At 33.6% G+C, this 27,326-nt stretch overlaps 3 protein-coding genes across 17 annotated transcripts in view; 2 read left to right on the top strand and 1 right to left on the bottom strand.

Moving 5' to 3' along the window:
- LOC149480100 (protein fem-1 homolog CG6966) overlaps window positions 1-6,687 on the bottom strand; it is a 76,943-nt gene extending 70,256 nt beyond the window's left edge. Inside the window, exon 1 of the mRNA XM_089707205.1 lies at window positions 6,411-6,687. Coding sequence (XP_089563331.1) covers window positions 6,411-6,479 — 69 coding nt within the window. The 5' untranslated portion in view covers window positions 6,480-6,687. The remainder of the gene's footprint in view (window positions 1-6,410) is intronic.
- LOC149480095 (uncharacterized) overlaps window positions 4,794-27,326 on the top strand; it is a 73,054-nt gene continuing 50,521 nt past the window's right edge. Inside the window, exon 1 of the mRNA XM_089707310.1 lies at window positions 4,794-4,905. The gene's annotated coding sequence lies outside the window, so the exon portion shown is untranslated. The remainder of the gene's footprint in view (window positions 4,906-27,326) is intronic.
- LOC149480099 (protein groucho-like) lies at window positions 7,735-25,561 on the top strand. 15 transcript variants are annotated; one of them, XM_089707193.1, is made up of 18 exons: window positions 7,735-8,141; window positions 8,225-8,322; window positions 8,661-8,724; window positions 9,080-9,124; window positions 9,874-9,978; window positions 10,337-10,369; window positions 12,229-12,351; window positions 12,693-12,827; window positions 16,319-16,441; window positions 17,264-17,317; window positions 17,657-17,773; window positions 18,297-18,433; window positions 18,914-19,175; window positions 19,724-19,903; window positions 21,365-21,443; window positions 21,868-22,672; window positions 23,430-23,629; window positions 24,146-25,561. In XM_089707193.1, the coding sequence occupies exons 1-17, from the start codon at window positions 8,100-8,102 to the stop codon at window positions 23,581-23,583; spliced, it is 2,556 nt and encodes an 851-aa protein (XP_089563319.1). In that variant the 5' UTR covers window positions 7,735-8,099; the 3' UTR covers window positions 23,584-23,629; window positions 24,146-25,561. The 15 variants fall into 15 exon arrangements, with proteins under 15 accessions (XP_089563319.1, XP_089563317.1, XP_089563315.1 ...); XM_089707191.1 differs by having other exon boundaries at window positions 12,223-12,351; XM_089707189.1 differs by having other exon boundaries at window positions 12,178-12,351; window positions 16,322-16,417.

Below are 27,326 nucleotides of genomic sequence, written 5' to 3'. Positions count from 1 at the left end.
TTTTCCAGGGATTTTCCAGGCATTTTCCACGGTTTTTCCGGACATTTTCACGCATTTTCCGGACATTTTCACGCATTTTCCGGATATTTTCCAGACATTTTCCAGGCATTTTCCGGATATTTTCCGGACATTTTCACGCATTTTCCGGATATTTTCCGGACATTTTCACGCATTTTCTGGACATTTTCACGCATTTTCCGGATATTTTCACGCATTTTTCGGATATTTTCCGGACATTTTCACGCATATTCCGGATATTTTCCAGACATTTCCCAGGCATTTTCCGGTTATTTTCCGGGAAGTAATTAAAGCAGAAAACCAAAAAAAGAAAAAGAAATCTAAAATCTTTCATATTAAATGTATATGGGATATTCATATTTCATACTTAATGTATGGGAGGGTTTAAAGATAATATCAAAAATGATATTTCTCGATTTATTTTTAAAAATTTATTCCGGCCATTTTACTCATTAGGTTAAGTACTTTCGATATCAGTTTAAAGTTTTTTGTTATCTGTAATACTTACGGAAAAATCGCCTGTGCACACTTAACGATTACACCCTGTATATATTGTAGAAACTAGAAAGTATTGTATTCGTAGATTAAGGTCAAGAAACATACCTACTCTTCAGCTTTAAATATTAAATAATAATATAATGATACATATTATTATTTATTATTATTATTAGTATAGAAGTGAAGTTAATTTATAAGTTGAAACTTCAATATTTAATCATATTATCGTAGATCGATATGTGTGCATACAACATTGTTGACCGCCATTTAATAATTACATAATATATATATAGGTACGTAGTTAATACTATGTCCTTCATGTTATTAATTGCATATTGTCGTCTTGTATATAAATTTTCCGCCACTCAACGTCATGTTCGCTTTCCCCTTTCTTACCGATGAAATGGATTGGAAAATTTACTTATCACTCGAAAGATTTCTGCTTCAATGGAATTACCGATATGATATATATAATATTATATTGTTTTGATTCCAATATACTTTTCCACTAGTTGACCTATTTCGCAACCGCATACCTACCTACGAAAATCCCAATTCTGAAGTTTTTAATTTTGTCTCAATTTCACGCATTATTAATTATTATTACGAAACTTGCCTTCCTTAATTCTTCTTTTAAATGAAAATGTGTATTAATCGTAAACGACGTAATGTAATATGTACAAAAATCTTAATAACTAATTAAGTTTATAAAATATAACATTTATTTACTTACTAACTAGGTTTACTAAAAACCTTGACACGTTGCGTGTGTACCGTTATTACACGTATAAATAATGATCGAAAGTTGACATTAGTACATACGTAATTTTATTTGATTAATTCATGTGCATTACCCAAAAACGGGGAAATCGAATTGATCGATGTACTATGATTATTGCGCCTAGTGGACTTAAAAATTTGCATAAAAATACAATTTAAATGAGCCGTACAACATACAACATTAATAAAAATAACATTAATTAAGTGGCATTTGTTTCAAGTAACTTCATTATAAAACACACCATACAAGTGGTAATTTAGGTCATAAACATTTAAACGCGTACAATTTAAAAATAAATCGTGTTTATCAAAAGCCTGAGGCATTGATAACTACAAATCGAAGAGTATAGAGAACAAGGAAACAGCCCAATAAACAACAAAAACATCCATTATGTTTCGACTTCGTTTTTGACTTGGCAAAAAGTCAAGACCGATGATATACAAAGAAGACAAGAAGTGTTTTAGCAAACAAAGCCTATATAGAAACGGTAAAACGATAAAAAAAACGCGCGTCTCGCAGGAACTGAGTCATTCGTACGAGTCAAAATAAGAAAATTGCATATGTTTGGTCTAATTCCGTGAGCCTCATGTGTAGAGACTTCCGTGTATTTACTGAGCCAGCTGATGACTACAATATTGGTACGCTTTGTTTTTGTAGCTGTGTACTCACGTTTTACTCACAAAATTTATTCATGGGAAATTACCTGGTTAAGAGTTATAAAAAACATTTATGAAAATTATTTTATTTAATAGCCTGACGAAATAAATTTAAATATACAAAGGTAACATTTATGAATACATTATTCAACATTATTCTCGTTGATATCGTAATCAAATAAATTCAAACCACAAACAACCCAAAACGCTACAAATTGGCGTACGCAAAAACAGCGCTTATCGAACACAATTTGGGTTACCAATGTGCCTTCGGCCCAGATAACGTAATCAACATTGCCGAAACATTCATTACCACATCAAACATTACCTACATAAAATTGCATGTATATACATAAATAGCATTTAATATTCTTAATAGGATTTGTGCGAGGCATTAGCATAAAATATGTATGTACTTACATAGGGAAGTTGAATGCATTCATAATAAACAATGTATACATAATCCTATAAATAATGCAATGTTTAAATATTTATTATCTCAACAGTTTATGAGTACAATCTTACAACAAACAAGTTGTATGCATTGAGTTAAGAAATTCTCCATCTACCTACAATATTATATTGTTTTTCTTACACCTCAGCTATAAAAACTAAAAGAAAATTAAATACTTTATGTTTATTAATAGGGAATCAAATACAGGATGTACATCATTATCTCTGAATTTACGACGATGATACTCTGATATAATAAAAATCTGCCACTAACTAATTGCAATGTTTCTTCCAAATATTAAAATCAATGACAGGCATCACAATTTAAGACAGAACATTTTATAAACAACACTACAAGAAACATAATAATAAGCATATGATTTTGAATGCAAGTTTAAATCAGACATCCTGAACATCTGCATCAAGTAAGCATATGTTTTATTTTTGGTTCAAAGACTCATGCAGTTACCGACTGAAAGTGCTATTATATTCAACACGATAGGTGTTGTTTTAGTTCATTTTATGTAAAATATTAAAAGTTGAGTTTTATTATTCATAACCAATTTCTACATCTTGTAATTTCAATGTGTAAGTGTATCGTTTAATTAACATTTTACATGTATTATTAATTCATTTATTAACATAGTTTTGCATAGCAACTTGCATGTTTTTGTGTTACAAATTGCTATACTTTAATGACGCTATGTTTTATTCTTGTTGTGCATAAAAGATGTATTCTCAAAAAAAAAATATAACATAAAAAATACATTTATTCAAATTTAAAAATAATTACTGGTAGGTATGACTGTTTACTTTAAAGTTCATTATTATAAGTAGTACATCATATGTACATAACATCTTCTGATTTCTAAGGAACTTTAAAAATAATATAATATAATTTATTGATTAAATTTTTAACAGACTGGAAAACATATTAGCACCATAAAATTACAACTTGTGTAAAAGTGTTTGAGGATGCGCTCTACCAAAATATACTATATATTTTATACTTTATTTATTTGTTATGAGAATAAGATAGAATAAGAAGAATATTGTACAGTATGAGGTATAATATTGCTTGCTGAAGCAGTGGCAGACATAAATTATCTTTATTGAAAGATAACATTAATCAGCAAAACAAATTTAAATTATTTATTTATCCAAGGAATTGAGAACAGTGGAAATTCCATTCAACATAATTTGATAATAAGATTTCACTTGGGCCAAAGTGCACTGGTCGCCCACACAAAGTCAGTACAAAGTATTGAATCAGGTCATTGCACCACCACTTTCATTTAAAATTTTAAAAATTATTTAATACAATGTCAATGCACCTATTTATTTTAAAAATAAATATGTATTGTTTTTGGAATATTATTAACCTTTGGTTAACGCAACATGCAATAAATAATGATAAATGATGACTTTGTAAATTTATAATTAGGTATTTAATTAATTATTTAATTTACATAATGTGACATGGGTGCAAGTCCAAAATTATCTGTAGTAATGGAATATTCTATATATTTTTATGGGTACACCATTAGTTATGTTTATTATATTTTAAAGGCTGACAAAAATGACTTTATTTCCTACAATAACGTTTTCCAATAATAATTACCAAAAACGATTCCATAATCTAAAGCCGGGTCCCCTGCAACGTGTTATCGTGTTAGCTAACACGATAACATGTTTTGCTAACCGAATAGGGGCGTGGCCTAACAGTTTTGTTAGCAAAATCACAATAACATGTTTGCCGAGACGAATGGATAACATCCCCCGCGTTCGCCTGCGGGGAGGGGAAGGAACGCATTTTATGTTCGCACTCACGAGAAGAAGACGTCCGTCCTAATTTATCTATGGTCCGTCCGCCTATATTCTCTTTGACGTCCGCCATAATTGTGTTGATTAAAATTAATTAATTATTGTTTTAATTAGCTCTTGAAAATCGCTTTCTGAACATCTAAAAAAATTTTTTATCATCATCAATTTTTAGTTCTTGATAAATATTGAAGGAACGAGGTTGCAGGTAGGGTCGGACCCGGAACCTATTTTTATTATTTCTTTGGAGAACTAAATCAACTATTGCTAAAACAACTTCCACGTCTTCTTCGTCGGAACTCATTTTTGAAATTAAATAAAAACAATAACAAAAATAGGCGCAGCGGACGAGCGGTTTTGCAAACATGTTTTGGTAACATGTTTCGATAACATGTTTTGTTAGAAAATTGTCGCTGCGGACCCGGCTTAATGTGTACATAATATTTTATAGGTACCTATTTATTCTATTGATATGGATATTAACTTTGAATTACTATGAAGAGAGTAATTAAAGCTTATTTAGACCTCAGTTATTCAACTAAAACAACAACCTCAGTTCTATAATAACTTTGGGTTGACTTTAGAAACGTGCGGCACGAATTTCGGCGCGATTTTAATTTTTATCGATCGGTAATGATGCCCCCAAACATACATTCGCGGCTTTTCGTGCGGAAACGTGTAATTACAGAGAAATTGTTTTTTTAATTTTTGAGATTATGTTCAAAATTGTTTGAGTTACATTGACAAAACTACAAGAATTGTGTTTGAAAGAGATAACAAATGTCTTAATGTACATATTAAAAACCATAGTTCATTCAAAAGCATGTTGCTGAGGGGACAACAATTCATACGGATTATTGGCGAGCATATGATTGTTTGGGGCAATATGGGTATGTTCATAAAAAAGGTAATCACTCAGACCCAGACAACCCATTTGTTGCCTCTGACCCATTTGAGTCCCAGTGGCATGTTGTAAAAAGATTTTTTAAAAAAGATAACTATAACCACCCAGCAAACTTCGGTGATAATATAGAGTATGTGGAGACGATGGGTGGAAAAAAATAAAATGGATCCATTCATTGCCATTGTAAATTGTATCAAACATGTTTACAAGATTTGAATAAATAATTATTTAAAAAAAATGTTTTTATTGTATGTATATTGCACACAAATTGTTAATCACAGAAACGAATCTGTCCACCCCGATTCCACGTGGTACTTGTCTGTCATACACTAGAGTGTATTAAAAAAGTCGGAGGCGCGGAGGAGCGTGGCGCCCGCGTGTGCTGAGGAGCAGGCAGAGTCAAATGAGCCGGAGTGGCTGAGGCTGGTCGCCAAAGGCGACCAAAAAGCCGAAGCTACGAAGACGAGGTACACGGGGGCAAGCGCCACGTTCTGCAGCGCCGGAGCAGTCAAGAAAGCCCATAATCTTTGTTATATTTCTAACTACATTACTACATAGTATAAAACAAAGTCACTTTCTCTATCCTTATGTCCCTTTGTATGCTTAAATCTTTCAAACTACGCAACGGATTTTGATGCGGTTTTTTTTAATAGATAGAGTGATTCAAGAGGAAGGTTTTAGTATATAATTTATTAGGTTTAAGTCAAAGCGGGCGAAGCCGCGGGCGGTAAGCTAGTATAAATATAATCTCAAAAAAATTAAAAAAAAATAGAAGGGGGGGTTTCCTCACCCCCCCACTTTATAGGGGGTCTCCCCTTACCTCCCCCCTCCCTTTCCCTCCCCTCCCCCCCCTTAACTCGTGCCGCAAATTTCTAAAGAAATACCATAACTTTACTTGTACTAAGAATTACATACTTAGTGTTAATTTAATGTAATTTATCAACAACTGTGCTATAAATACTGATATCAAAACAAAATCGCTCAAGTTCGTTCATTGGTAAAAGATATTTTATTTTCAGAAATATATTTAATAATTAATAGTGACATGTATAGCAAGTAGCAACGAAGTCAATTGCTGAGATAATCGTACAGTAGGTACTTTTCCTCGATCTTCATTCCATAGCCTGATTTTATATAGGACGTGGATAGTGGATTATTATTAACTACACATTCCTTCATAACGGAACGTTGAAGTGCTGACTATAGAACGCCATAGACGAATAACAAATAGTCTATATACTTATTTATTTAAATATTGACAAAATAAAGAGGTACTTACTTTTAATCGTGTTAAATTTCCATCTCGAGCAGCATTAAAAGTATTATAAACGGCTGATTTGAAATCCATGATGGTTCTCTTTGCGACGTATAAACTCACATAAAACGTAATACCACTTTAGGAACAGCACTTCCTTCTAAATATAATCATTGGAACATACACTTTATCACGTTTTTGTCAAAGCAACCAAATTTATGATTTCAAAACACTCCGAACACTGCACTCTTTCTACGTCTGCTTGCAACAGCGCGGCGATCGCAATCTGCCATCAAAATGCGAAAATCAAAATAAAATTAAAAATGTGAACATTCAATTTAAATGTTGCCATTCACAAGTATAGCACTTTGTTGACAGAAAACGTAATATAGTTTTGTCTTATCTACAATAAATTCGTATAATATATTATTATTAGATTAAAATATGCGTTTATAACAATACGTAATTAAAACATTTTTTATTATAATCTGAGTTTATTATATGCATTTTAATTGCGTACAACCAATATTGGTACTTCAAAATTACTTTTCTCTTTTTCAATTCATATTAATGATTAGCTACAGTGATTAGCTATTCTCAAAATATATTAATACATAAACATAATAACAAATCATGTTTGTATACCTAACTTATTTTTTTTTATAAATCTCGAACCTATCTATCCAAATCTTTTCTAAAATTGAACTTTTAATAAATTCAAGCGCGAGGGAAAAAAATGAAATGAAAAAAATCATGGGAGAGTGAGACTTATTTATTATATCGACAAATTAGTAGATAAAAAAAGTTTTTAAATCGATCTGAGTATTAATTATTTTATGATGAACACTTACAATAAAATAATTTATTTTATAGAGTACATATTAATATAGTATCTGTACAATATGACGTCTGTGCTGGTGTTGTCAGTATTGTGAATTTTACCCAGGTTACAGGTAAAAATTTTATATTGGTAGTTCTTTGTTTAACAATATATTATTTTTATTTGTAATCAATTTTGAAATAAAATAATGATTAAGTGTAGTATAAGCAATATAAATAGATCGTGCGAAATTACGGAAAAAGTCGTATCATGCTTCTGGAATAACATATTATTTAGGTATACCTCAAAATTATGGGGGTCGTGTATTCCGGTGAATTTTATTTTATATAGTTTAGAAGATTTTTCTTTACTTCGTTTGTTACTCCTATCCACAAAATTTTCTCTGAAGCATGAATAATTGAATAATTTAAATGAAATTATGTTTAACCTCTATAGTTATAGTAGATTTATATTTTAAATTAGGTAACATTTGTCTGTGGTTGACGAATGAAGTTTCAAGTTAATGATGGATGGATATGACATGACACCAAAATTGCGGCGTGGATTTATGGATACAATTTTTCATAAAAATATCTGTTGTATTTTAATAAATTATGTTTGAATAATAACAATAGTTAAGGTCATTGATTGAAACACAAAATAAAGTGGAAGAGATATATATCTCAAATGTCGAGATAATGATTGTTAATTTAAAAGTTTATAATCAAAGTTTGTGCATATCATTGTGCTTAGTGTGTTATTACGGAAAAGTGTTTAGTGCATTATAGCACAGGTTGAGTTACTGGAAATGGTGCTATCAACTTACAGCGGTGTCAGTTTTAAGACGAGTTCTATTTGATTGTGTATTTTTATTTAATTTTATAAGAATAAAAATGTATCCTACACCGACGCGGCACCCGGCTGGAGCAGTTCGGGTTTGTTTTATTTATTTATTAGCCTTTATGTTAACTTTATTGTACTTGAATTTTATGGAATGTCGTGATATTTTTTTTTTCAGGGGCCTCAACCCTCGGCAGGTCCGATAAAGTTTACGATAGCAGATACTTTAGAAAGAATAAAGGAAGAATTTAATTTTTTACAAGCACAATATCATACGTAAGTTTTCAAGTGATTCAATTAAAAATTTTCTAATGTAGCTATCAGTAAGTTGAATGTCCTATTTCATTACTAAGAATTTGATTGTGTCATTGAAATTCATGCCACAATTACAGTTTGAGGCTATTACGTACTATTTTAATTATTTTTTCACCCTTTAAACTATAACCTGTATTCTAACTTATTATAGTTGAAACAATTACTTTGTAAATGAGGCCATTCTTTTAAACTCTTTAACAATTCAACATTAGTTTGCAAGTTATAAATTAACAGTTATAATAACCTGACCAATTAAGAAAGTAATTTAAAATATCTGTTAATCTATTGTTATTTTACAGGTTAAAATTAGAATGTGAGAAACTAGCTAGTGAAAAAACAGAAATGCAACGGCATTATGTTATGGTAAGAGTTTTTAATTTACATTATTACTTGAAAATGTATATTTAAAGAGTATTGCATGTATAATAATATGTTTAAATCTTTTCTAAGTCATTAAAAAAAAAGTATTATTTTTTATTTCTGCTATTACCACCAGTTAAAATCATTTCTGTCTTGGTGTACTCATCATTTAAAATTTAATTACAATTCAAACACATAAAGCACATGTTTATTAATAATTTATCTATTAATGATTTAGAATATTAATATAAAGATGGCCAAGATTATTGCATAGCATGCATGTTTAATTCTGTTCGCATATGTATAAAGAATATGCTATTTGTTTTTCTGATCTAAGCGAATTTATTTTTCTTTTCAGTATTACGAGATGTCCTATGGATTGAATGTTGAAATGCACAAGCAGGTAAATTATTTTATTGCCTCGTTATTCTACGAGTACAATACAAATTGTCCATATATTTTATGAGTGCTAAAACATTAATATACTTTATTGCTTTGTTTTATAATTATTTCATGTCTATTACTTGAAGCAATTTTCAATTGATTATACCTTTTTTATCTGTATTGTTTCATTGCTCAAGAGGTTATAATTGCAGCCAATAGAATGTATTTTCTCCTTCATTACAATAGTAATTACTTTGATGAAAAGTAATAATAACAATTAGTTATGATTATCCCAATTTTTTTATTATTTCAAAGGAGTAATTTTATAGATTACTAGCTTTGCTGTGCGGTTTTACCCGCATTGCTCCGCTCCTGTAGATCATAGTGTGATAAAATATATAGTCTATAGCCTTCCTCGATAAATGGGCTATCTAACTTCGAAATTTTTTTTCAAATCGGACCACTAGTTTCTGAGATTAGCGCGTTTAAACAAACAAACTCTTCAGATTTATAATATTAGTATAGATAACATTTATAAATGTATAGCTAAGTATAATATACAACATTTATTAGAACCGCTTAAATCGATAGTGCTTTCCTGACTTGGATACAATGATTTGTTAGTAAATACTAATAGAGAACTTTCTAGAACATTTCCAAAAGTCTCATTTACTTGACCACCCACAATATTTGTTTATCCATGGTAGTCCGCTACTAATATGTATTTTTATAAACCATTAGTTCAGCTGATTGCATATAATGTTTTAGACTGAAATAGCGAAGAGATTAAGCGCAATAATCGGCCAAGTGTTGCCGTTCCTCGCTCAAGAGCACCAACAGCAAGTCGCCTCCGCCGTGGAGAGAGCTAAGCAGGTCACTATGTCTGAACTTAATGCTATCATAGGGGTAAGTTTTTTGTTCGTATTTCAACGTAAATACAAACAAAATAGTTACTGTCTATCTATTTTTTTAATGCTGTACTGTACCCCTTTGTTAACTTTAAAAAATATTTCTTTACTGACAAAATTCTCGAATTTCTTCGACTTATTTATCTTGAATTGGTTTTTGGATGTTATATTTTTTAAGGGAATACATATTATGCAATTATTTTAATTAAGATAAGGTTGATGGTTTGTGCGATTGTGTTTTTAGATAATGCTTGAATCAGGTAATTTGTTGTTACAATATAAAAAATAAATAATTGAGCGTATTTTTTAAATGTTGTCCGCAGCAACAACAACAACAGGGACTGCAGCAACTTCTTGTAAGTTAGTCAAAAATGTGCTTGGTTTTATGTTTTTTTGTTTGTGATTAACACCACTTTTGTGTTGCAAGATTATTATTTTTTCGTAGACATCTCATTACATTTTAGTGTGAACTAATTCCGTTGTAAATATAATTATTTGATAAGTATGTTAAACAAAGCTGTTATGTAGTTTGCTTTAGATTAGGAAGTCTGTCTATAGCAAATACAGTCTTGTACACAGTTTAAACAGATTTTATGTGAGTCAAGGATCACAACACGACAAATGTAGGCTTTTCCTGTGTTTCGATAAAACTAATATTCACAGATAAATCTGTAACAACTTAAATTGTATTTTTCATAATATATTGACCTAAAAGATATAGGTACTTTATTATTTAAACAACAAAAAGATAATATAACTCTAAAACAAATACTAGATAACTGAAAATCTTTGTTTAATCATAAATCATATTACAAAACATTATGAAATGGTTGATTTGTCCATAGTTCTAATACAATACATTGTGATTACATTTTAATAGCACCCACAAATCAATATCTCGGTCATTAATATAACCATTTCTATTTCATATCGACATTCTCATATAAAATTAATGGAGTTTCCCATATGCCTAACTTTATTCCATTAAATTCAAGCACTGTTGACTTCACATAGTTATTGCTTTTTATGACGCACTGTACATGTGGCTTGAGGGTTATTTTATTTTTAGTTAAAAATCTTTTTTGTTAAGCTCTTTCTTGTATTGGATAAATATTTTTTTTGGAGTTAAATAAAGTAATTATGACTTTTTTCACTAAATTGTACTATACAAAGTTCCACTTGAATAATTTTAGAAAATGATTTGTTCTAGAAGTTAACATCTTCTATATAAAGAGCATATTATGCTGTTTTATAAAGATCAAGCGTTGAATTCAAACTTGTATGACTAACTCAGCACTTCATTATACATTTTTATTATTTTAACTAACTCGCACGCAATATTGTGATTTCTAATTCGGCTAGGTGGTTTTCTATTGTCATAATTATGTTTCTATCGATCATTTTAATATCATTTGCTAGGGCGAGATAAATTTGTTTGAATCAAACTTTTTTAAGTTATACATATAAACATAAACTCTGAGACATAAACCTTTGACAAGATACATTAGTACCTATTGTTTAAATAGGTCATGATTTATTATTCATAAGTGTTATTTGCTTTATTTTCGTTTCTGGGTTTTTTCATTCTTGTGTAATCATCACTTTTATTGTGTAATAAAAAATTGTGTTATATTTGTTCTTAAACTCTTATGTTTTTAGAAGTTGTTTATGTGTTTTTTATAGATCACCATTCACCATAATGTAGTTTAATATTTTTAGATCCATTATTTGTCACTAATTATAATATGTATATGGGCTTTATCGATTTCTATAATAGTGTCTCATGTGTTATTAGCCCATAATATGCTAGAAATTATACGAGTGATATTGTATTTTCTCTTCTATAACCACGCACACAAGACGTAGTCGTATTGTAAGCGTATTGTACTACGCGCGAAGTATAAAGCCATACGAGCATGTATGTATTCAAAAAAGTCCTCTTATAAAACGCGGTACATAGCAGCGGTTACAGACGTTGTATACGCATTCTTATGAGATAGTCGTTGGTAAGAAAGAGACGTTTATTGTTTACTTATTCTTACAATATGCGTAAGCGTTACGTTACGCCTCGTGTGCGAGCAGGGTTAAAGACTACAAAATACAGTCCTATGTGTATAATTTCTAACGTATTTTACGTTTAAAAATAAATGAGACATTACAATAGACACCCAGCCACCTCGGAACGTTCGTAACAAGGGAATGTTTCCAGCAACAGATCCACGCGTCCGGCCTACCGCATGGCGTAGCGGGCGCCGGTGCGTTGTTAGGCGCGGGCGGGTTGTTGTTCCCGGGCGCGGGACCGCCGCCGGCGCCGCATTTACCCCCGCCGGCGCATAAGGTAATATTATAGTGGATTTCTTACCGTTTATGCCTATAATCAGGGTTATAATGTAAGGAAACTATATTGCTTGTAAAGAAAATAATATTTATTATGATTTTCTCTGTGTGATATTGTGACGATTAATATTATTTTCTCCCCACAAAGATTTAAATCGAGCTAATTTAGAGCGAGCACACGCACGAAAAATTTTGAAAATTCTAGAATTTCAATTTTAAAATTTAAATTGTTTGATGTTTTACTATTGATTCACACAACGCTAAAACTCTCCACTAGAATTATGATATTACTTATACCGTTAAAAAAAGCTTATTTAGCAAATTATTCACTAATATTTACAGGTGGAACTACCCCCTCCATCGGATATAAAACCCCCGTTGTCCGGTGGACCGGCGCCTCCCCCCCTCCTGCCGGGACAACCCCCTCCCCCCAGAGAGGACGATAGACTAGCCGCTTCTAGAGCTATGAGCCAACAGGTAAATCCATACTAATATTATAAATGCGAAAGTAACTCTGTCTGTCTGTCTGTTACTCAATCACGCCTTAACTACTGAACCAATTTGCATGAAATTTGGTATAGAGATATTTTGATACCTGAGAAAGGACATAGGCTACTTTTTACCACGGGAAATAGGATAGGTTTTATCCCGGAAATCCCACGGGAACGGGAACTATGCTATATTTCTTTGACTGCGCAGGCGAAGCTGCGGGTAGAAAGCTAGTATAATATAAAGAAATAACACTTTCATAGTTATATAGTTTGAGATGGGTAACTACTAACTAGTTAATTGTGTTAGAAAGAGAGAGAAAATTGCAGGGACCATCTACTTCTCTCTTTTGATTTATGTTTGGAAGAAGTCTTGCCTTGAAGCATTACCACAATTACTATAATACCTCTATAGAAAATTAAATGTATCGAAAATGAACGAATATAATACGAGAAGCAGGTAGACTTTTTTCCAAAACTATACTGTAGTCTGTAACAGAATAAACGATCTTTTATAGTAATCCTTCTGCCTAACATTTTTTTTTTCAAGTTAAGTTTTCCGGATCATTAGGGCATTTTAATCTAAAAGCTACTGAATAGTAAATACATACATTGTTATAATTTTCTCAATTGAATGGCCAGTTACATGTTGCTAGGAAAGAAGATTAAAAATAAGATCAATAACAATGTGTTGAATCACAGAATCGTATTGAAACCATAAAACATTTAAAGGCCGCGTTTGATTTATAACATTCGTTGTTATATAATTTACAGAGATTTATTTGTAGACTACAAGCCCGCATAGGACAAAAATATGGGTCAAATGAACCACCAGGGGACATATCTAGAACGATAGCAGAGCAAAAAATAATAAGATTCATCACTATGCCGTCACTTGTAAGCTGTCCAACTGAGTGCAGATGAGAATTGAAAAGTACAGGTAGACTCGGTAAATTTTGGTCATATATTTTTGTACGGCATTCTTAACCATCGATAGATCCATTAAAAATAATAAGAAACCGCTCAGTGCCGTACAAAAATGTGGGTCCACCAAGTCGGAATTTTTATTTAATTTCCGAGAGTTACCGAGGGTAAATTTGGTCATTTGACCATGTACGGCATCTGTGTCATACTATTGCTATACTGCTTTTAATCCATTATTCCGCAACGCCGTACAAAAATCATGGGGACAAGGGGAAAAAATCGAGAGATGCAATCCCCTCTCTTTCCCCACTCCAGGGGGTCATTTGACTAAGTACGGCTTCGGTTCCAAAATATTATCTAGCACTCAAAAGTACTATTAAAAGCAATGCCGTCAAAAAATAATTGTTCTTTTAAATGTATACCAATAATCATCTTAATTTCATCGAATTCTTGATATAAAGAGCTGTAAGGTCATTTGACCCTGTACGGGAACTTTTTTTTTAACATGATATTGTAAAATTCAATTGTTGTATAGTATTGCCGTTCAAAAGAAACCGTTCTAAAAAAAGTTATAGAGAAATGCAAAACCAGAAATTTTGTTAAAGTTTAAACATCGTAGATTAATGAAATATAATAGTTTTCTACACTTTATCCGTTGTTTTAAATAGTATTAACATAGATAAATTAGGAAAAAACGATGCCGTACATTTTTGTGCAGACCACATCTTTTAGGCTGATGAAAGCGACGAAAGCTACAATTTTAAGAGTGCTTTATGGCCATTTGATACAGTACGGCATTAACATATTTTTACCCAACTACGGCAAAGCAAAAGGAGGGTTATGGTTGTTTACAGGTCATGTATGTATGTTCATCTATTCCCTCGTAACTTCTAAACTACTTATCAGAATTCGACAAATGACATATCATTAGAGGCGTCTGAATTGTTCACTGGATAACCAACGACCAGCTAGCTAAAGGCTATATGGGGTTTCACAAAATCTAATGTGGCGCCCTCTAGCGGACAAAACATACAGAGTAAAAAAATAAAGTTAAGATAAATATGCAGTGTTTGGTATCATTTGAAAGCGCTTTACTTGTACATTTTGAATATGTATATATTACTAGCATTTGCTTGTGACTTTACCTGTATTCATGGACTGATTGCATATAATTCACATCTTTTCGTTCATAGCTTTTTTATTAGTTCATCAATTTAACGGAGTCCATTCCACCTGACTCCGACTTTCCAAGGTGATACTTAACCACCTCGAGCTTCTTAATATTAATGTATATTTATATTTTATTATAAGAATATAAAGCAAACATTTCGCTATATGGATTTATTTCTTTTTCAGATTTTTCCCCTTTGAACCAACGAAAATGTACGGCACATGAAAAAATATTATCTATGCATAAAATACTTTAAAAATAAATTTATTTCGTGTTGTGTCAAATGACCCCCTGGAGTGGGGAAAGAGAGGGGATTACAACTCTCGATTTTTTCCCCTTGTCCCCATGATTTTTGTACGGCGTTGCGGAATAATGGATTAAAAGCAGTATAGCAATAGTATGACACAGATGCCGTACATGGTCAAATGACCAAATTTACCCCCGGTAACTCTCGGAAATTAAATAAAAATTCCGACTTGGTGGACCCACATTTTTGTACGGCACTGAGCGGTTTCTTATTATTTTTAATGGATCTATCGATGGTTAAGAATGCCGTACAAAAATATATGACCAAAATTTACCGAGTCTACCTGTACTTTTCAATTCTCATCTGCACTCAGTTGGACAGCTTACAAGTGACGGCATAGTGATGAATCTTATTATTTTTTGCTCTGCTATCGTTCTAGATATGTCCCATGGTGGTTCATTTGACCCATATTTTTGTCCTATGCGGGCTTGTAGTCTATTGTCTTTTTATAGACATGTTGCAACACTGAGATTAAAGATATACGTAATTAACGTGTGACGTCTTAATTAGTTTCCTCCGCACTGTATTATGTGTATTATTTTTGAGGAAAATTACTTTAAAATTAAATCTAGTTGCTTCTGGATGTTGAATTTTATTTTAAATCATACTTTTTACAAAATTTTTGAAATTTTAATATTTTTGAATAATGTTACGCTTTTTTACTAGGATTCAAAATAAATATAATTTTTATTTTATTTATACAATTACTAGCGGTCCGCCACTGCTTCGCCCGTGATACATGTTCACGATTTCTTTTGAAATATTATAAAAAAGGTTTAACGAAACCCGTTCAGCAGCTCTCGAGATTTGCGCTTAGCAACAAATATAGTGTTTCATTTTTATCCGATAATAAATTGTAATTATTATAGTCCTTTCCAACTAAGATGATTTCTCTGACACATCGATTTTTGACACTGTAGAGATGTCCTTTACTGAAATCGTATCAATTGTTTCCGATAATCGATAATATTTTATATGGAAATGAAATCGATTTGAATAAAGTACCAAAATAGGTTTTATATATGAAAATGACGTCCGCACAATTTTATTATTTATTTATATATTTTATTATAATTAGCAGCGTCGCTCAGTATCACCTCTAGAGCGCGAACAAAAATACCGACCGCGCTCGCCCGAGCCCGAGCCGCTCGACGCGAAGCGACGGAAGGAGGACAAGGTGCGATATGTCAGTGTGTCTAGTGTTAGTGGTATTTGTACTTGCTTGCTGTGTGATTGGTTGGCTGCTTTTGGTGTAGTTGCGTGAGTGAAAGGGGATTGTTAAAAAGTCTAATTGATTTTTTTTATCAAGGAACGGGTGCTTGTTGGACAAGCAAATCAGCGCGAGTGCAAAAACTATCGTCAAAGTATTCGTATCGTCATAGGGAGTATGACGTCATTCTTACTTAAAAAAAAGACGTGTGGCACTCGGGGACTGCCGCGGTAAAGCTGTTTTCGTTACGGAATTTCTCGATTCGGTCCCCGCGCTCAAGGCCCGCGATAGAAGCTATGCAATAGCTTAAAATTAGTTCCATATTCGCGCGGCAGGGGCGCTTTTCAAATACCCATACAAATTCTCTCGATGGCAATACGAATACTTTGACGATAGTTTTCGTGCTCATTTATATGAAGTGGTACAGAATTACTTATCCTCTATACCATAAATAAAAACTATAAATATAGTTAATAGTTAAATTTTATGGGATATTATTATCTTACTATCTTTCCATTATGTACAGTTTCTATTAAAAACAGAACACACCAATGTAAAGAACCGCAATAAAAATTCGAACATTGTAAACTATATTATAATTTATTTATTTTATATTTATTTATTATATTATTATTTATTTAAGTTTCACATCAGAATGAAAGAATGTTGCAAATGAATACCAAAACAGACAACCAATTTTGAGCTTTATAACGCTTTGTATAAAGTTGCTTTTAGTTTATTGCTACAGTGTTTGCTGATATTAAAATTGCTTTCATACGTTAATATCAACCATATTTATATTTGATATTACAGGATAGTGATGCAGAAAAGAGCGATCAGGATTTAGTTGTAGATGTTGCTAATGAGGTTAGTATTATATTTTCGTACTATATTATTGTTACTGTTAATTAGTTATTAATTAATTCTGCATCATGATTACTTACGAAGTTAAATTACTATTTTAAACTCAAGTTTGGAAAGAAACACAAAGATTTTTGCTATTGTGTTTGTTCACAATAAATATATATCGTAATAATCAACAAATGAAACAACATAATATCAGTTCTAAAGTTATGTTACATCAAAAGTTTTAGATTTTGTTCAAAATTAGAACTAAAATGTGGTCTACAATATTCCCGTATACATTATTTTGAGTGATAAATGATCCTCATATATTTCTTTTATGTAAAAAATATAATTTTTCAGGAGGAAAGAGGGTCACCAAGTGTACGCACAGAGGGTGAGAGAACGGAGAATGGTCCAAGACCTCCCTCGCGTTCAGGGTCCTCGTCGAGTCGATCTACTCCTAAGAGCTCTAAAGATGTAAGTATACAATTGTTTTACTCATAAAATCATTCATACATTTTTACACAAATAAATGTGGAAAATGGATCCTATAATATGTCATTTGGAAATAAGAGACGATGTTAATAAATGCAATTTTTTTTTATTACATACAAATAAACTGTATAAAAATCATACATAGCATAAACATGCTTTAGGAATTTATATTTATTTCTTATTAATTACATGCTGTAAATACGCAATGCAATAAACGTAAAAACTTAGTTCTTTTTTTAATGGGTTCGACTTAGGCCCTTCCACGCTACTGGTTTCCCGAGTTTCTTTGTTTTTTATGATAAAAATGAACGAGCAAACATTGACAAGTGACTGAAACCTTATAACTTGAGTAGCGTTGTATGCGAGATACAATTTGTAACTGGTTTGTAATCGTAATTACTGATTAGTTCAGTCATTTTTGAGTAGCTCCATGAGCGACGGGCCTTAGAGGAAGATTACATTGCTAACACTTAAAAAAATCTATAGTAAAATTATCACATTGCAGGAGAAGCCCGGCACTCCAGGGGCGAAGGGCCGGGCTCCAACACCGACGGGCCGATACGCTTTTCCCCCCTACGCTGCATATCGTACCCCCCTCCCTTTTGACGGGCATAGGACCAATGGCATGCCGCCTGCTAAACCGTTAGTGTTTTTTTTATAATATATGTTTGCACGGTTTTAATAATATTGAAAAAAGTAACATATAAATAAAACATTTTGGAATTTAAAACGTTATCATGAAATCTACATACAGACAATTGTGTTTAATGACAGTTGTCTTATTGATTATAACTTGCAAGTTGCAACTATTGTATATGAAAAATATTTAGAAGGTCGATTTTGTAACATAAATAAACTTTGCTTCATTAAGATAGTCTTGCTACGTTTTTTCATGTGTCAATATTAACCTATTTGTAACATAATAAATAACACTATCTTGAAATAAACAGAATTAATGAGAAAATAATGAATGGAAGAGATGGCTCTGTAACCATAAGGTCGCTTATTGTGCAATTTATGTGTATGTGTATTTAATTTTATGTTTTGTATTTAATTTGGTGTGTACAATAAGGCATTCATTCATTCAATGAATGCTTCTCATAAAATGATTTATGCCTACAGAGCGTATTCCTACCACACGTGCGGCGGGCCGCTGCAACCCGTCCCCTTCCCTGCGGATGCGCTAGTCGGACCCGGGATCCCGCGCGGGGCCCGACAGGTTGCCACACTCCCACATGGGGAAGTTGTATGTGCGGTGGCCTTGTCGTTAGGATCCAACGCACGGCACGCGTATACAGGTGGCAAGGGCTGCGTTAAGCTGTGGGACATCACTAGTCCGGGATCCCCGAACACGCTCGAACCGCTGTCGCAGCTTGATTGTTTGGTGAGTGTGTAATAATATGATGTGCAATAGAAAATATATATGATAAGGCGTGTACACTGCCATGTTTAACGCAGCGTTGTATATGGCATGTACAACGCTGCGTTAACATTTAATTTTGGGACAACATCTTTGAATGAATCCACAACGCAATTAAGCGCGGTACATACGATCACGAAAACTGAATTCCCGCAAGTACGCGCGTAAGTGCGTCACGTTATAAGTCGCTACATATAACGTGTCAACGCATATTTGGCAATGATGAAAAATAGCCTAACTTGCGAATTGCGTGAATTATATGTCTTATATTTTTATTTGACTAAGGGCCGATTTTTCAATGCTTGGTTAAAACTTATTCATCGAATAACGTATTAAACTACCATTTCAAAAATGTATTCGAATTGCCCGTATTTGACAGTTTACAGGTGACATTTTAAAATGTTCGTGCTATACTTTATTGGACGGATAAATTTTAACCAAGGATTGAAAAATCGGCCCTAAAATAAATAATGATTGCGTATATTCAATTTAATGTATATACTCCATTACAGCAAAGGGACAACTACATCCGCTCAGTGAAGCTACTGCCGGACGGGCGCACGCTGCTGGTGGGCGGCGAGGCGTCCAACCTGTCGATCTGGGACCTGTCGGCGCCGACGCCGCGCATGCGCGCCGAGCTCACCTCCTCCGCGCCCGCCTGCTACGCGCTCGCCATCAGCCCGGACAGCAAGGTGACGATTCGTTATTCCACTGATAATTATATAATACTAGGTTTCCGCCCGCGGCTTCGCCCGCGCAGTCAAAGAAAAACCGTACCGGATAGTTCCCGTTCCCGTGGGATTTCCGGGATTACGTCATTTTCCCGGGATAAAAAGTAGCCCATGTCCTTTCTCGGGTATCAAAATATCTCCATACCAAATTTCATGAAAATTGGTTCAGTAGTTTAGACGTGATTGAGTAACAGACAGACAGAGTTACTTTCGCATTATAATATTAGTATGGAGTATGGATTTTCGACTTAACATTCGTATGAACGAAAGAAATATTTATTTTTGAAATGAAAGTGTTTTAGGCGCGTTGAAAGTAAAATAGTTGCGTCATGGCCACACCCCAAACACTCCATACAAAATTATCGCTTTGACAGTCACACTGTAGAGACTGCAAATGTGTGTGTTAACGCTTTACGGTTGGCACATTTTTGACTAGCGTAAAAAAAATCACGTTTTTCTGATGAAATACATGCGTAAACAGCACAATATCTAACCATTTTCTACGAAAAACAATAATCACAAATCCAAAATAATAAAATTACTTTAAGTCAATTTGATTAATGTTGTCAATCTTCGTTGCGTATCGTCCCTGTAGAAAAATGTGGACCATTTTTAGACTGATCGTGCGGGTTGAGGTAAGTGTTTAATTGTGGCGGGAAGCGGAGAGTGTCCGTTCTGTAGCGTTTAGCTACTATTATGTATTCTGTGGTGACGTGCAAATGTGACCAACGTTTAAATGCACCATAACACAGCCCAGTTATGACGTATACAATATACATGTTTGAATTTGTTATTCGCATCGTAACTCGACTAAACATTCGTTAGCGTGATATTGTAAATTTACAGATTCGTGTGCGTTACTTGCATTGTGACTCGTGAAGGTTCGATTAAGCATTATAGTAGAGCAATTTTAATAGGCAACATTTGACAGTTCAACAAAATTACTAATATTCTAACAATCGAAATCTGACATCTAGAATCGAATGCATTGATTACTTGTAAAAAAAATCATCAGAAAATTAATAAATGTGTTTCAAGTTCGATTGACAAATGTTTCAAGTCCGTATCGATTAATTCACTTTAATCGATGTTTTTTAGCAGGTAACCTCTTCGAATGAACCTCTATGAAGCGAATTAGGATAACACATCGTTCACGCCATGCGGTAATACCGCTCAGCCGTCAACGTTAACCGCTGCGTGCGCGTCTCTGCGTTTGGTGTGCGTTTTAGTCGAGTAATAAACGCCGTATGCTTGTAATAAACAATCATGTCGAATCGTTTTTGAAAATTTTTGTTGAATTTTTTTTTGTTGATACTATGCAAAAATCTTCAATCTGTTGTCGAAACATCATCAACATCGAAAAATAAAGGTTTTTTTAAATAAATGGAATGCTTTTTATGACATAAAAATATTTGATTTCAGGTTTGCTTCAGTTGTTGTTCTGACGGGAATATCGCAGTCTGGGATCTACACAATCAAACATTAGTTAGGCAATTCCAAGGTAAGACATCTTTATTTTAATACAATATTTTTAACTTTAGATCGGTGAAAATACTTGATTTTCTCCACTAAGGGCTGTGCAGATAAGGCGGAGAGCAGAACAGAGCATTTTTCATAGGCAAACTATTATCGACATTGTCCTCATTAAAATAATATTCATAAAGCGCAGCGCGCTACCTGTCGCATGTGACGCTTCGATGCCCCTCAAGAATACATTGTTATTATTGGATTTAGAATTTTTTATTAATGAGGACAATGTCGATAATAGTTTGACAATGAAAAATGCGCCGCGCTGCGCTCCGCCCTATCTGCGCGCGACCCTAAACGTAGTTTATAGCAACTACCTATTAATTATTTTACATAATGAGGTTTGTTTTTTCGTGTGATTTATTTTTATATTTATTTATATAATGTATGTATGCCAGGCCACACGGACGGCGCGTCGTGCATCGACATCAGCCCGGACGGCAGCCGGCTGTGGACGGGCGGGCTGGACAACACGGTGCGCTCGTGGGACCTGCGCGAGGGCCGCCAGCTGCACCAGCACGACTTCTCCAGCCAGATATTCTCGCTGGGATACTGTCCCACCGGTATGTTGGCTATATCACATCGACATCAGCCCGGACGGCAGCCGGCTGTGGACGGGCGGGCTGGACAACACGGTGCGCTCGTGGGACCTGCGCGAGGGCCGCCAGCTGCACCAGCACGACTTCTCCAGCCAGATATTCTCGCTGGGATACTGTCCCACCGGTATGTTGGCTATATCACATCGACATCAGCCCGGACGGCAGCCGGCTGTGGACGGGCGGGCTGGACAACACGGTGCGCTCGTGGGACCTGCGCGAGGGCCGCCAGCTGCACCAGCACGACTTCTCCAGCCAGATATTCTCGCTGGGATACTGTCCCACCGGTATGTTGGCTATATCACATCGACATCAGCCCGGACGGCAGCCGGCTGTGGACGGGCGGGCTGGACAACACGGTGCGCTCGTGGGACCTGCGCGAGGGCCGCCAGCTGCACCAGCACGACTTCTCCAGCCAGATATTCTCGCTGGGATACTGTCCCACCGGTATGTTGGCTATATCACATCGACATCAGCCCGGACGGCAGCCGGCTGTGGACGGGCGGGCTGGACAACACGGTGCGCTCGTGGGACCTGCGCGAGGGCCGCCAGCTGCACCAGCACGACTTCTCCAGCCAGATATTCTCGCTGGGATACTGTCCCACCGGTATTTTAGCTATTTTTTTTTAAAAAGAACGTGTATGGCGTATGCACACGTGTCAAAACTGAAACTTCAAAAAAATTCAAAGTTATCAAAGTCGTCACCTTACTCCATGACGTGATGCTATTGCCATGACGCGACCTTGAACTTTTACTCTCAGCGCCCCTGAGGAAGTTTCACTTCAATAAATCAATTCAATAAAACTTGAGAGGTGTCAAGTGACACCTGGATGGAACGTACGAACACGACAGAGAAACACGCGCACGCCGCACGGCTTACAACTATAGCAAAAATTGTCCGTCTAGCCCCCTTTAACAACGCGCGAAGTGGAACTTCCTTCCAAAAATACGACAAATAGCAGCGCAGCAGCCAGAGAATACTAAGAAATATTACAGAAGCGGTAGTCCTTTTGAGTGCAGATGTACAGATGAATTGAAATATTAATTTAAAATTTTCATATACGCAATCATTTGAAACCGAACTGTTTACTTCGAGTCACCACTGTTTTTGTGTTTATTATTAATTACTATATAGCTTCTCGCCCTGACTATGAAAATTTACATGCCTTTTATAATTCAAGTGAAGACAAAACCTACTAACGAAAAATGAAGCCTCTTCAGTTGTTCTTACGTGGCACACTAAGGCAACATTCCTAACAGATAACTAACACATAACAAAAAAACTCCCATCACACATAACCATATATCTCTCAACCCATGTTCACAAATATGAATCTAAAAACATACCATATTTGCCCACACAGGTTCCTGGCTAGCAGTAGGAATGGAGAACTCGCACGTAGAAGTGCTCCACGCGGGCAAACCGGACCGCTATCAGTTAGCACTACACGAATCTTGTGTGTTGTCTCTACGGTTTGCTGCTTCTGGCAAGTGGTTTGTGTCCACGGGCAAAGATAATCTGCTAAATGCGTGGAGGACACCGTATGGAGCTAGTATATTTCAGGTGAGATGATTATAAAATATGAGAAGTCTTTTTTAATGGTTAAATTTGTATGTAGAAGTTAAAAAAAATAAAGACGTGTGGCACTCGGGGACTGCCGCGGCAAAGCTATTGCATTCTATGCCTTCAAGCCACACCTCCGCCCGTCGGAGTGGGGAGCGTGAGGTTTTTCGTTACTAAATTTCTGGATTCGGTCCCCGCGCTCAAGGCCCGCGATAGAAGCTATGCAATAGCTTAATTCATCTCTGTTTTTAAAAATTTTAAGTGAGAAAAGATTCGCTAATCAATAAAAAATAAAAATACGGCAAATTTCACCAAGATGTCTGGACGTTATTTTGCATGATACTTTTTATTAATATTTTTAGTACAGATAATTTATTTTTAAATTAGTTGTGAAGTTTTATTTGGAGAAATTACACCTTTGATTGAATAAAATGACAATATAGGTATTGAATACTTGTATTAATATCGTATTTTCGACTTGAACAAACATTCATTAATTTTGTTTACTGTTTTCAGTCTAAAGAATCGTCGTCGGTGCTCAGTTGTGATGTATCGTCGGATGATAAGTTCATAGTGACGGGTTCGGGGGACAAGAAAGCGACAGTTTACGAAGTTTTGTATTGAAATAGTGATGTGAAATATAACAGTGAAACAAAATAATGTTAGTGAAAACAGTGATAGTGAAAAGTGATGTTTAGCGAACTGATAATCTCAATAGGCAATAATTGATTTGCGGTCCAGTAATTTTGAAGGTGAGATGGAATAGTGTCACTTTGTTTTAAGTATTTTTTGGCGCGAAAAGAGTATTTTAAGTGAAAAAGTGTAGATAGGTTTAACACAATTTCGATCTTTAAAACAGAACATAAGCACACACGATTAGATGTCAAAGTAAGGCATGATTCAACTATTCTGAAAAATAGACAACTGAAGTCAATTCTAGCTAATTAGACCAAGAAGCTTATATCTAATACACTGGAGATTTCAGTATGAATATTAACTTGTAACAAGAAAATATGACCTTGAATGATGCCTGTATGTTTTTTATCCCTTTCACACCTAACTTGGCAAGTGTATTAGATATAATCTTCTTGAATTAGACACATTTCAATGTGCCACTCTGGCTTTTAGCCTATCTACAGCTTTCTTATAATATATTTGCGCAAAAAGATATGAAATTAATTGTTAAATATCACCTGTCGTCCAAAGCCTAGCTATACGCACAAATGTTCTATGCACGGTGATTTAGTATTATTTTGTAGCATTATGCGCGAACAATAACTATGGGAAATAAATTGCTAGTATGAAAGTACTTAGTATCTGCAGTTTTATCTTTATATGGTGCAAAATTGCCAGCATATCTCAACTATTGAAAAATTGTTTTTAAAGGAAAATAAGGGTATTAAAAATAGTTGTCTATTATGTTTTAATGACACAAGTTTTTGACACTTATGAAATAATGGGATCAAGAAGCTTATATCTAATACACTGGAGATTTCAGTATGAACATTAACTTGTAACAAGAAAATATGACGTTGAATGACGCCTGTATGTTTTTTTTATCCCTTTCGCACGTAACTTGGCAAGTTGGTGTGAAAGGGATAAAAAAACATACAGGTGTCATTCAAGGTCATATTTTCTTGTTACAAGTTAATGGTCATAGTGCAATCTCCAGTGTATTAGATATAAGCTTCTTGAATGGGATGCGTGAAGACTGCAACTAAAGTAGCATTTATTAAATAGATATTTGATTTTTATATGTATTATATTTAAGTAATGAAGACGAGTAGATGCATTTTGTATATTGTCGATCATATTTTTGTTAAGGTAATGGTGCAGTGGTTTTTATTATTATTTAGGTGACATTTTATTCTATCTCATTGCACTATTAAGTTGACTGTTTGAATGTTTTCTACAAAATGAATTTATATAATTGTTTTTAAAAAATTACTTCAAAATGTATAGTGATCAGTTTTATTTTATCAAATGTAATTTTAATATCAAATGAGGATATAATAAAAAATATGAATTGAATTTTATAAAATAAATATTTGCCTTGCAAGGAAACATTCTTAAGCAGTCAACTTTTAATGTTAATTAATTGTAATCAGCAGTGGTTTGGTGATATCTCTTTTGTTAAAATACAAAAAAAAAAACATGCATTACAATTTAATATTTTATGTGATTTGCTTTAATCAAATAACTGTTTTATTTAACTATGAATTCAGATAGTTATCACATAATCAATAAGTCGGTTCCCATAAGTGACAAACTGCAGTAAAAATTGCTTTCAAATTCTATTATTTTTGAGTCGATTTCAAGGTCGCGTCATGGTAATACCATCACGACATGGAGTAAGGCGACGATTTTGGTATCTTTATTCTGGTAAATTTAATAAATAAAGAGATATCGCCAGATCACTGCTGTTTATAAGATCACTGTCAGGCGATATTCTTAGTGTTAAGTATTGTATATTTTTATAAATATGAAAATCATTTTTATTTACTAAGTTCAACTTATTTCCTTGAGCCCTTTCATATATTTATTGCGATTGCAAATATATTTTTGTGTATTCAAATTGTAATTCAAGAGATTTGAATTTATTTTTGTGTAGATTTATCACAGACTGAAGTAGTAAATAATGTAATATTTTATGATTTATTTACTTTATTTTACGCATTTCAGTGATCATTATGCAATTTATTTCAATTTATTTGAATGTTGTCTTATAAATATTTTGATTAGTTGTTAAAATTGGGATGTTTTCTTCATAAAATATAATATTATGTTGCCAGTGAATCCTCATGCAAAGAAATGTTGCTTCCTATGAAATTTAGATTGTATATTAATTTTGTATAAACATAGAGACTGAATTATGTTTACAGTTTAATTTAACAGTACTCAAATACATGCCCAAAAGATCTAAAATGTTTTCGTAAAAATATGAATTTAATTTTTTCATTAAATGTTATTTTTCATGAGAATTTGTTGTATTATTTACAATTTACCTAACATATATTTAAAATTAAACTCATATATGTATCATATATTATGTTCGATTCGACTAATCATTTGTTGACTTTATTATTCCCTTGCTTCTGTAAATTACTTTTATTTTAAATAATTATTATTTTTATTACTTTACTAAAATGTTATCAAAAAATTCTAAATATATAAATGCCAATAATTATCGATACTATATTGCCAAAAGCAGGGATATTTTTGTAAAACTAATGAAAAGTATATCTAATCGAGGTGTATTATCGCGGATAATTTTTATAAGGACTTTGTCGGCGGTAATCCGGTATTATTGGATTATAAATTTTTATTATAGTGATAAACTAGTGGTAGTTCCTGAAAATCAACAATTTTCTCTCAAAAAAAAAAAACTCTTGAAATCTTCTGACACCATCTTTGAAACTTTTTGAAATAACATACCTATGTATAAAATATATCCTTCCGCGGGCATGATAGGTATAGCTCGACAACGATTTCATGAATCTTTTAGTTTTCTACATTGAGATATACATATGGAGACGACACCGCCTACATCACTTATGTTCCGCTCAACATACGCCATATGGCGTAACTGCACGCTCATTTTTTATTTGTTTTAAAGTGAAACGCATCAAATATGCCTTCGTGTGTGTTACGATATTGCACGAATAAAACAAATAATACGGAAAAATGCAAAGGAATA

Source organism: Colias philodice, chromosome 19, assembly GCF_061535455.1.
Source record: "Colias philodice isolate Cphi_HAF_F1 chromosome 19, ilColPhil1 Martin Lab GWU primary, whole genome shotgun sequence".
NCBI classification, from domain to species: domain Eukaryota; kingdom Metazoa; phylum Arthropoda; class Insecta; order Lepidoptera; family Pieridae; genus Colias; species Colias philodice.
This window is presented reverse-complemented; position numbering and strand designations above follow the sequence as displayed.

What these genes read in the sequence shown, in the direction of transcription:
- LOC149480099 (XM_089707182.1), top strand. Translation starts at nt 8,100, where the DNA reads ATGTATCCTACACCGACGCGGCACCCGGCTGGAGCAGTTCGG. An exon ending in ACCCGGCTGGAGCAGTTCGG is followed by an intron (nt 8,142 to 8,224) that starts GTTTGTTTTATT and finishes TTTTTTTTTCAG; the next exon opens with GGGCCTCAACCCTCGGCAGG. An exon ending in TGTCGCAGCTTGATTGTTTG is followed by an intron (nt 19,176 to 19,723) that starts GTGAGTGTGTAA and finishes ACTCCATTACAG; the next exon opens with CAAAGGGACAACTACATCCG.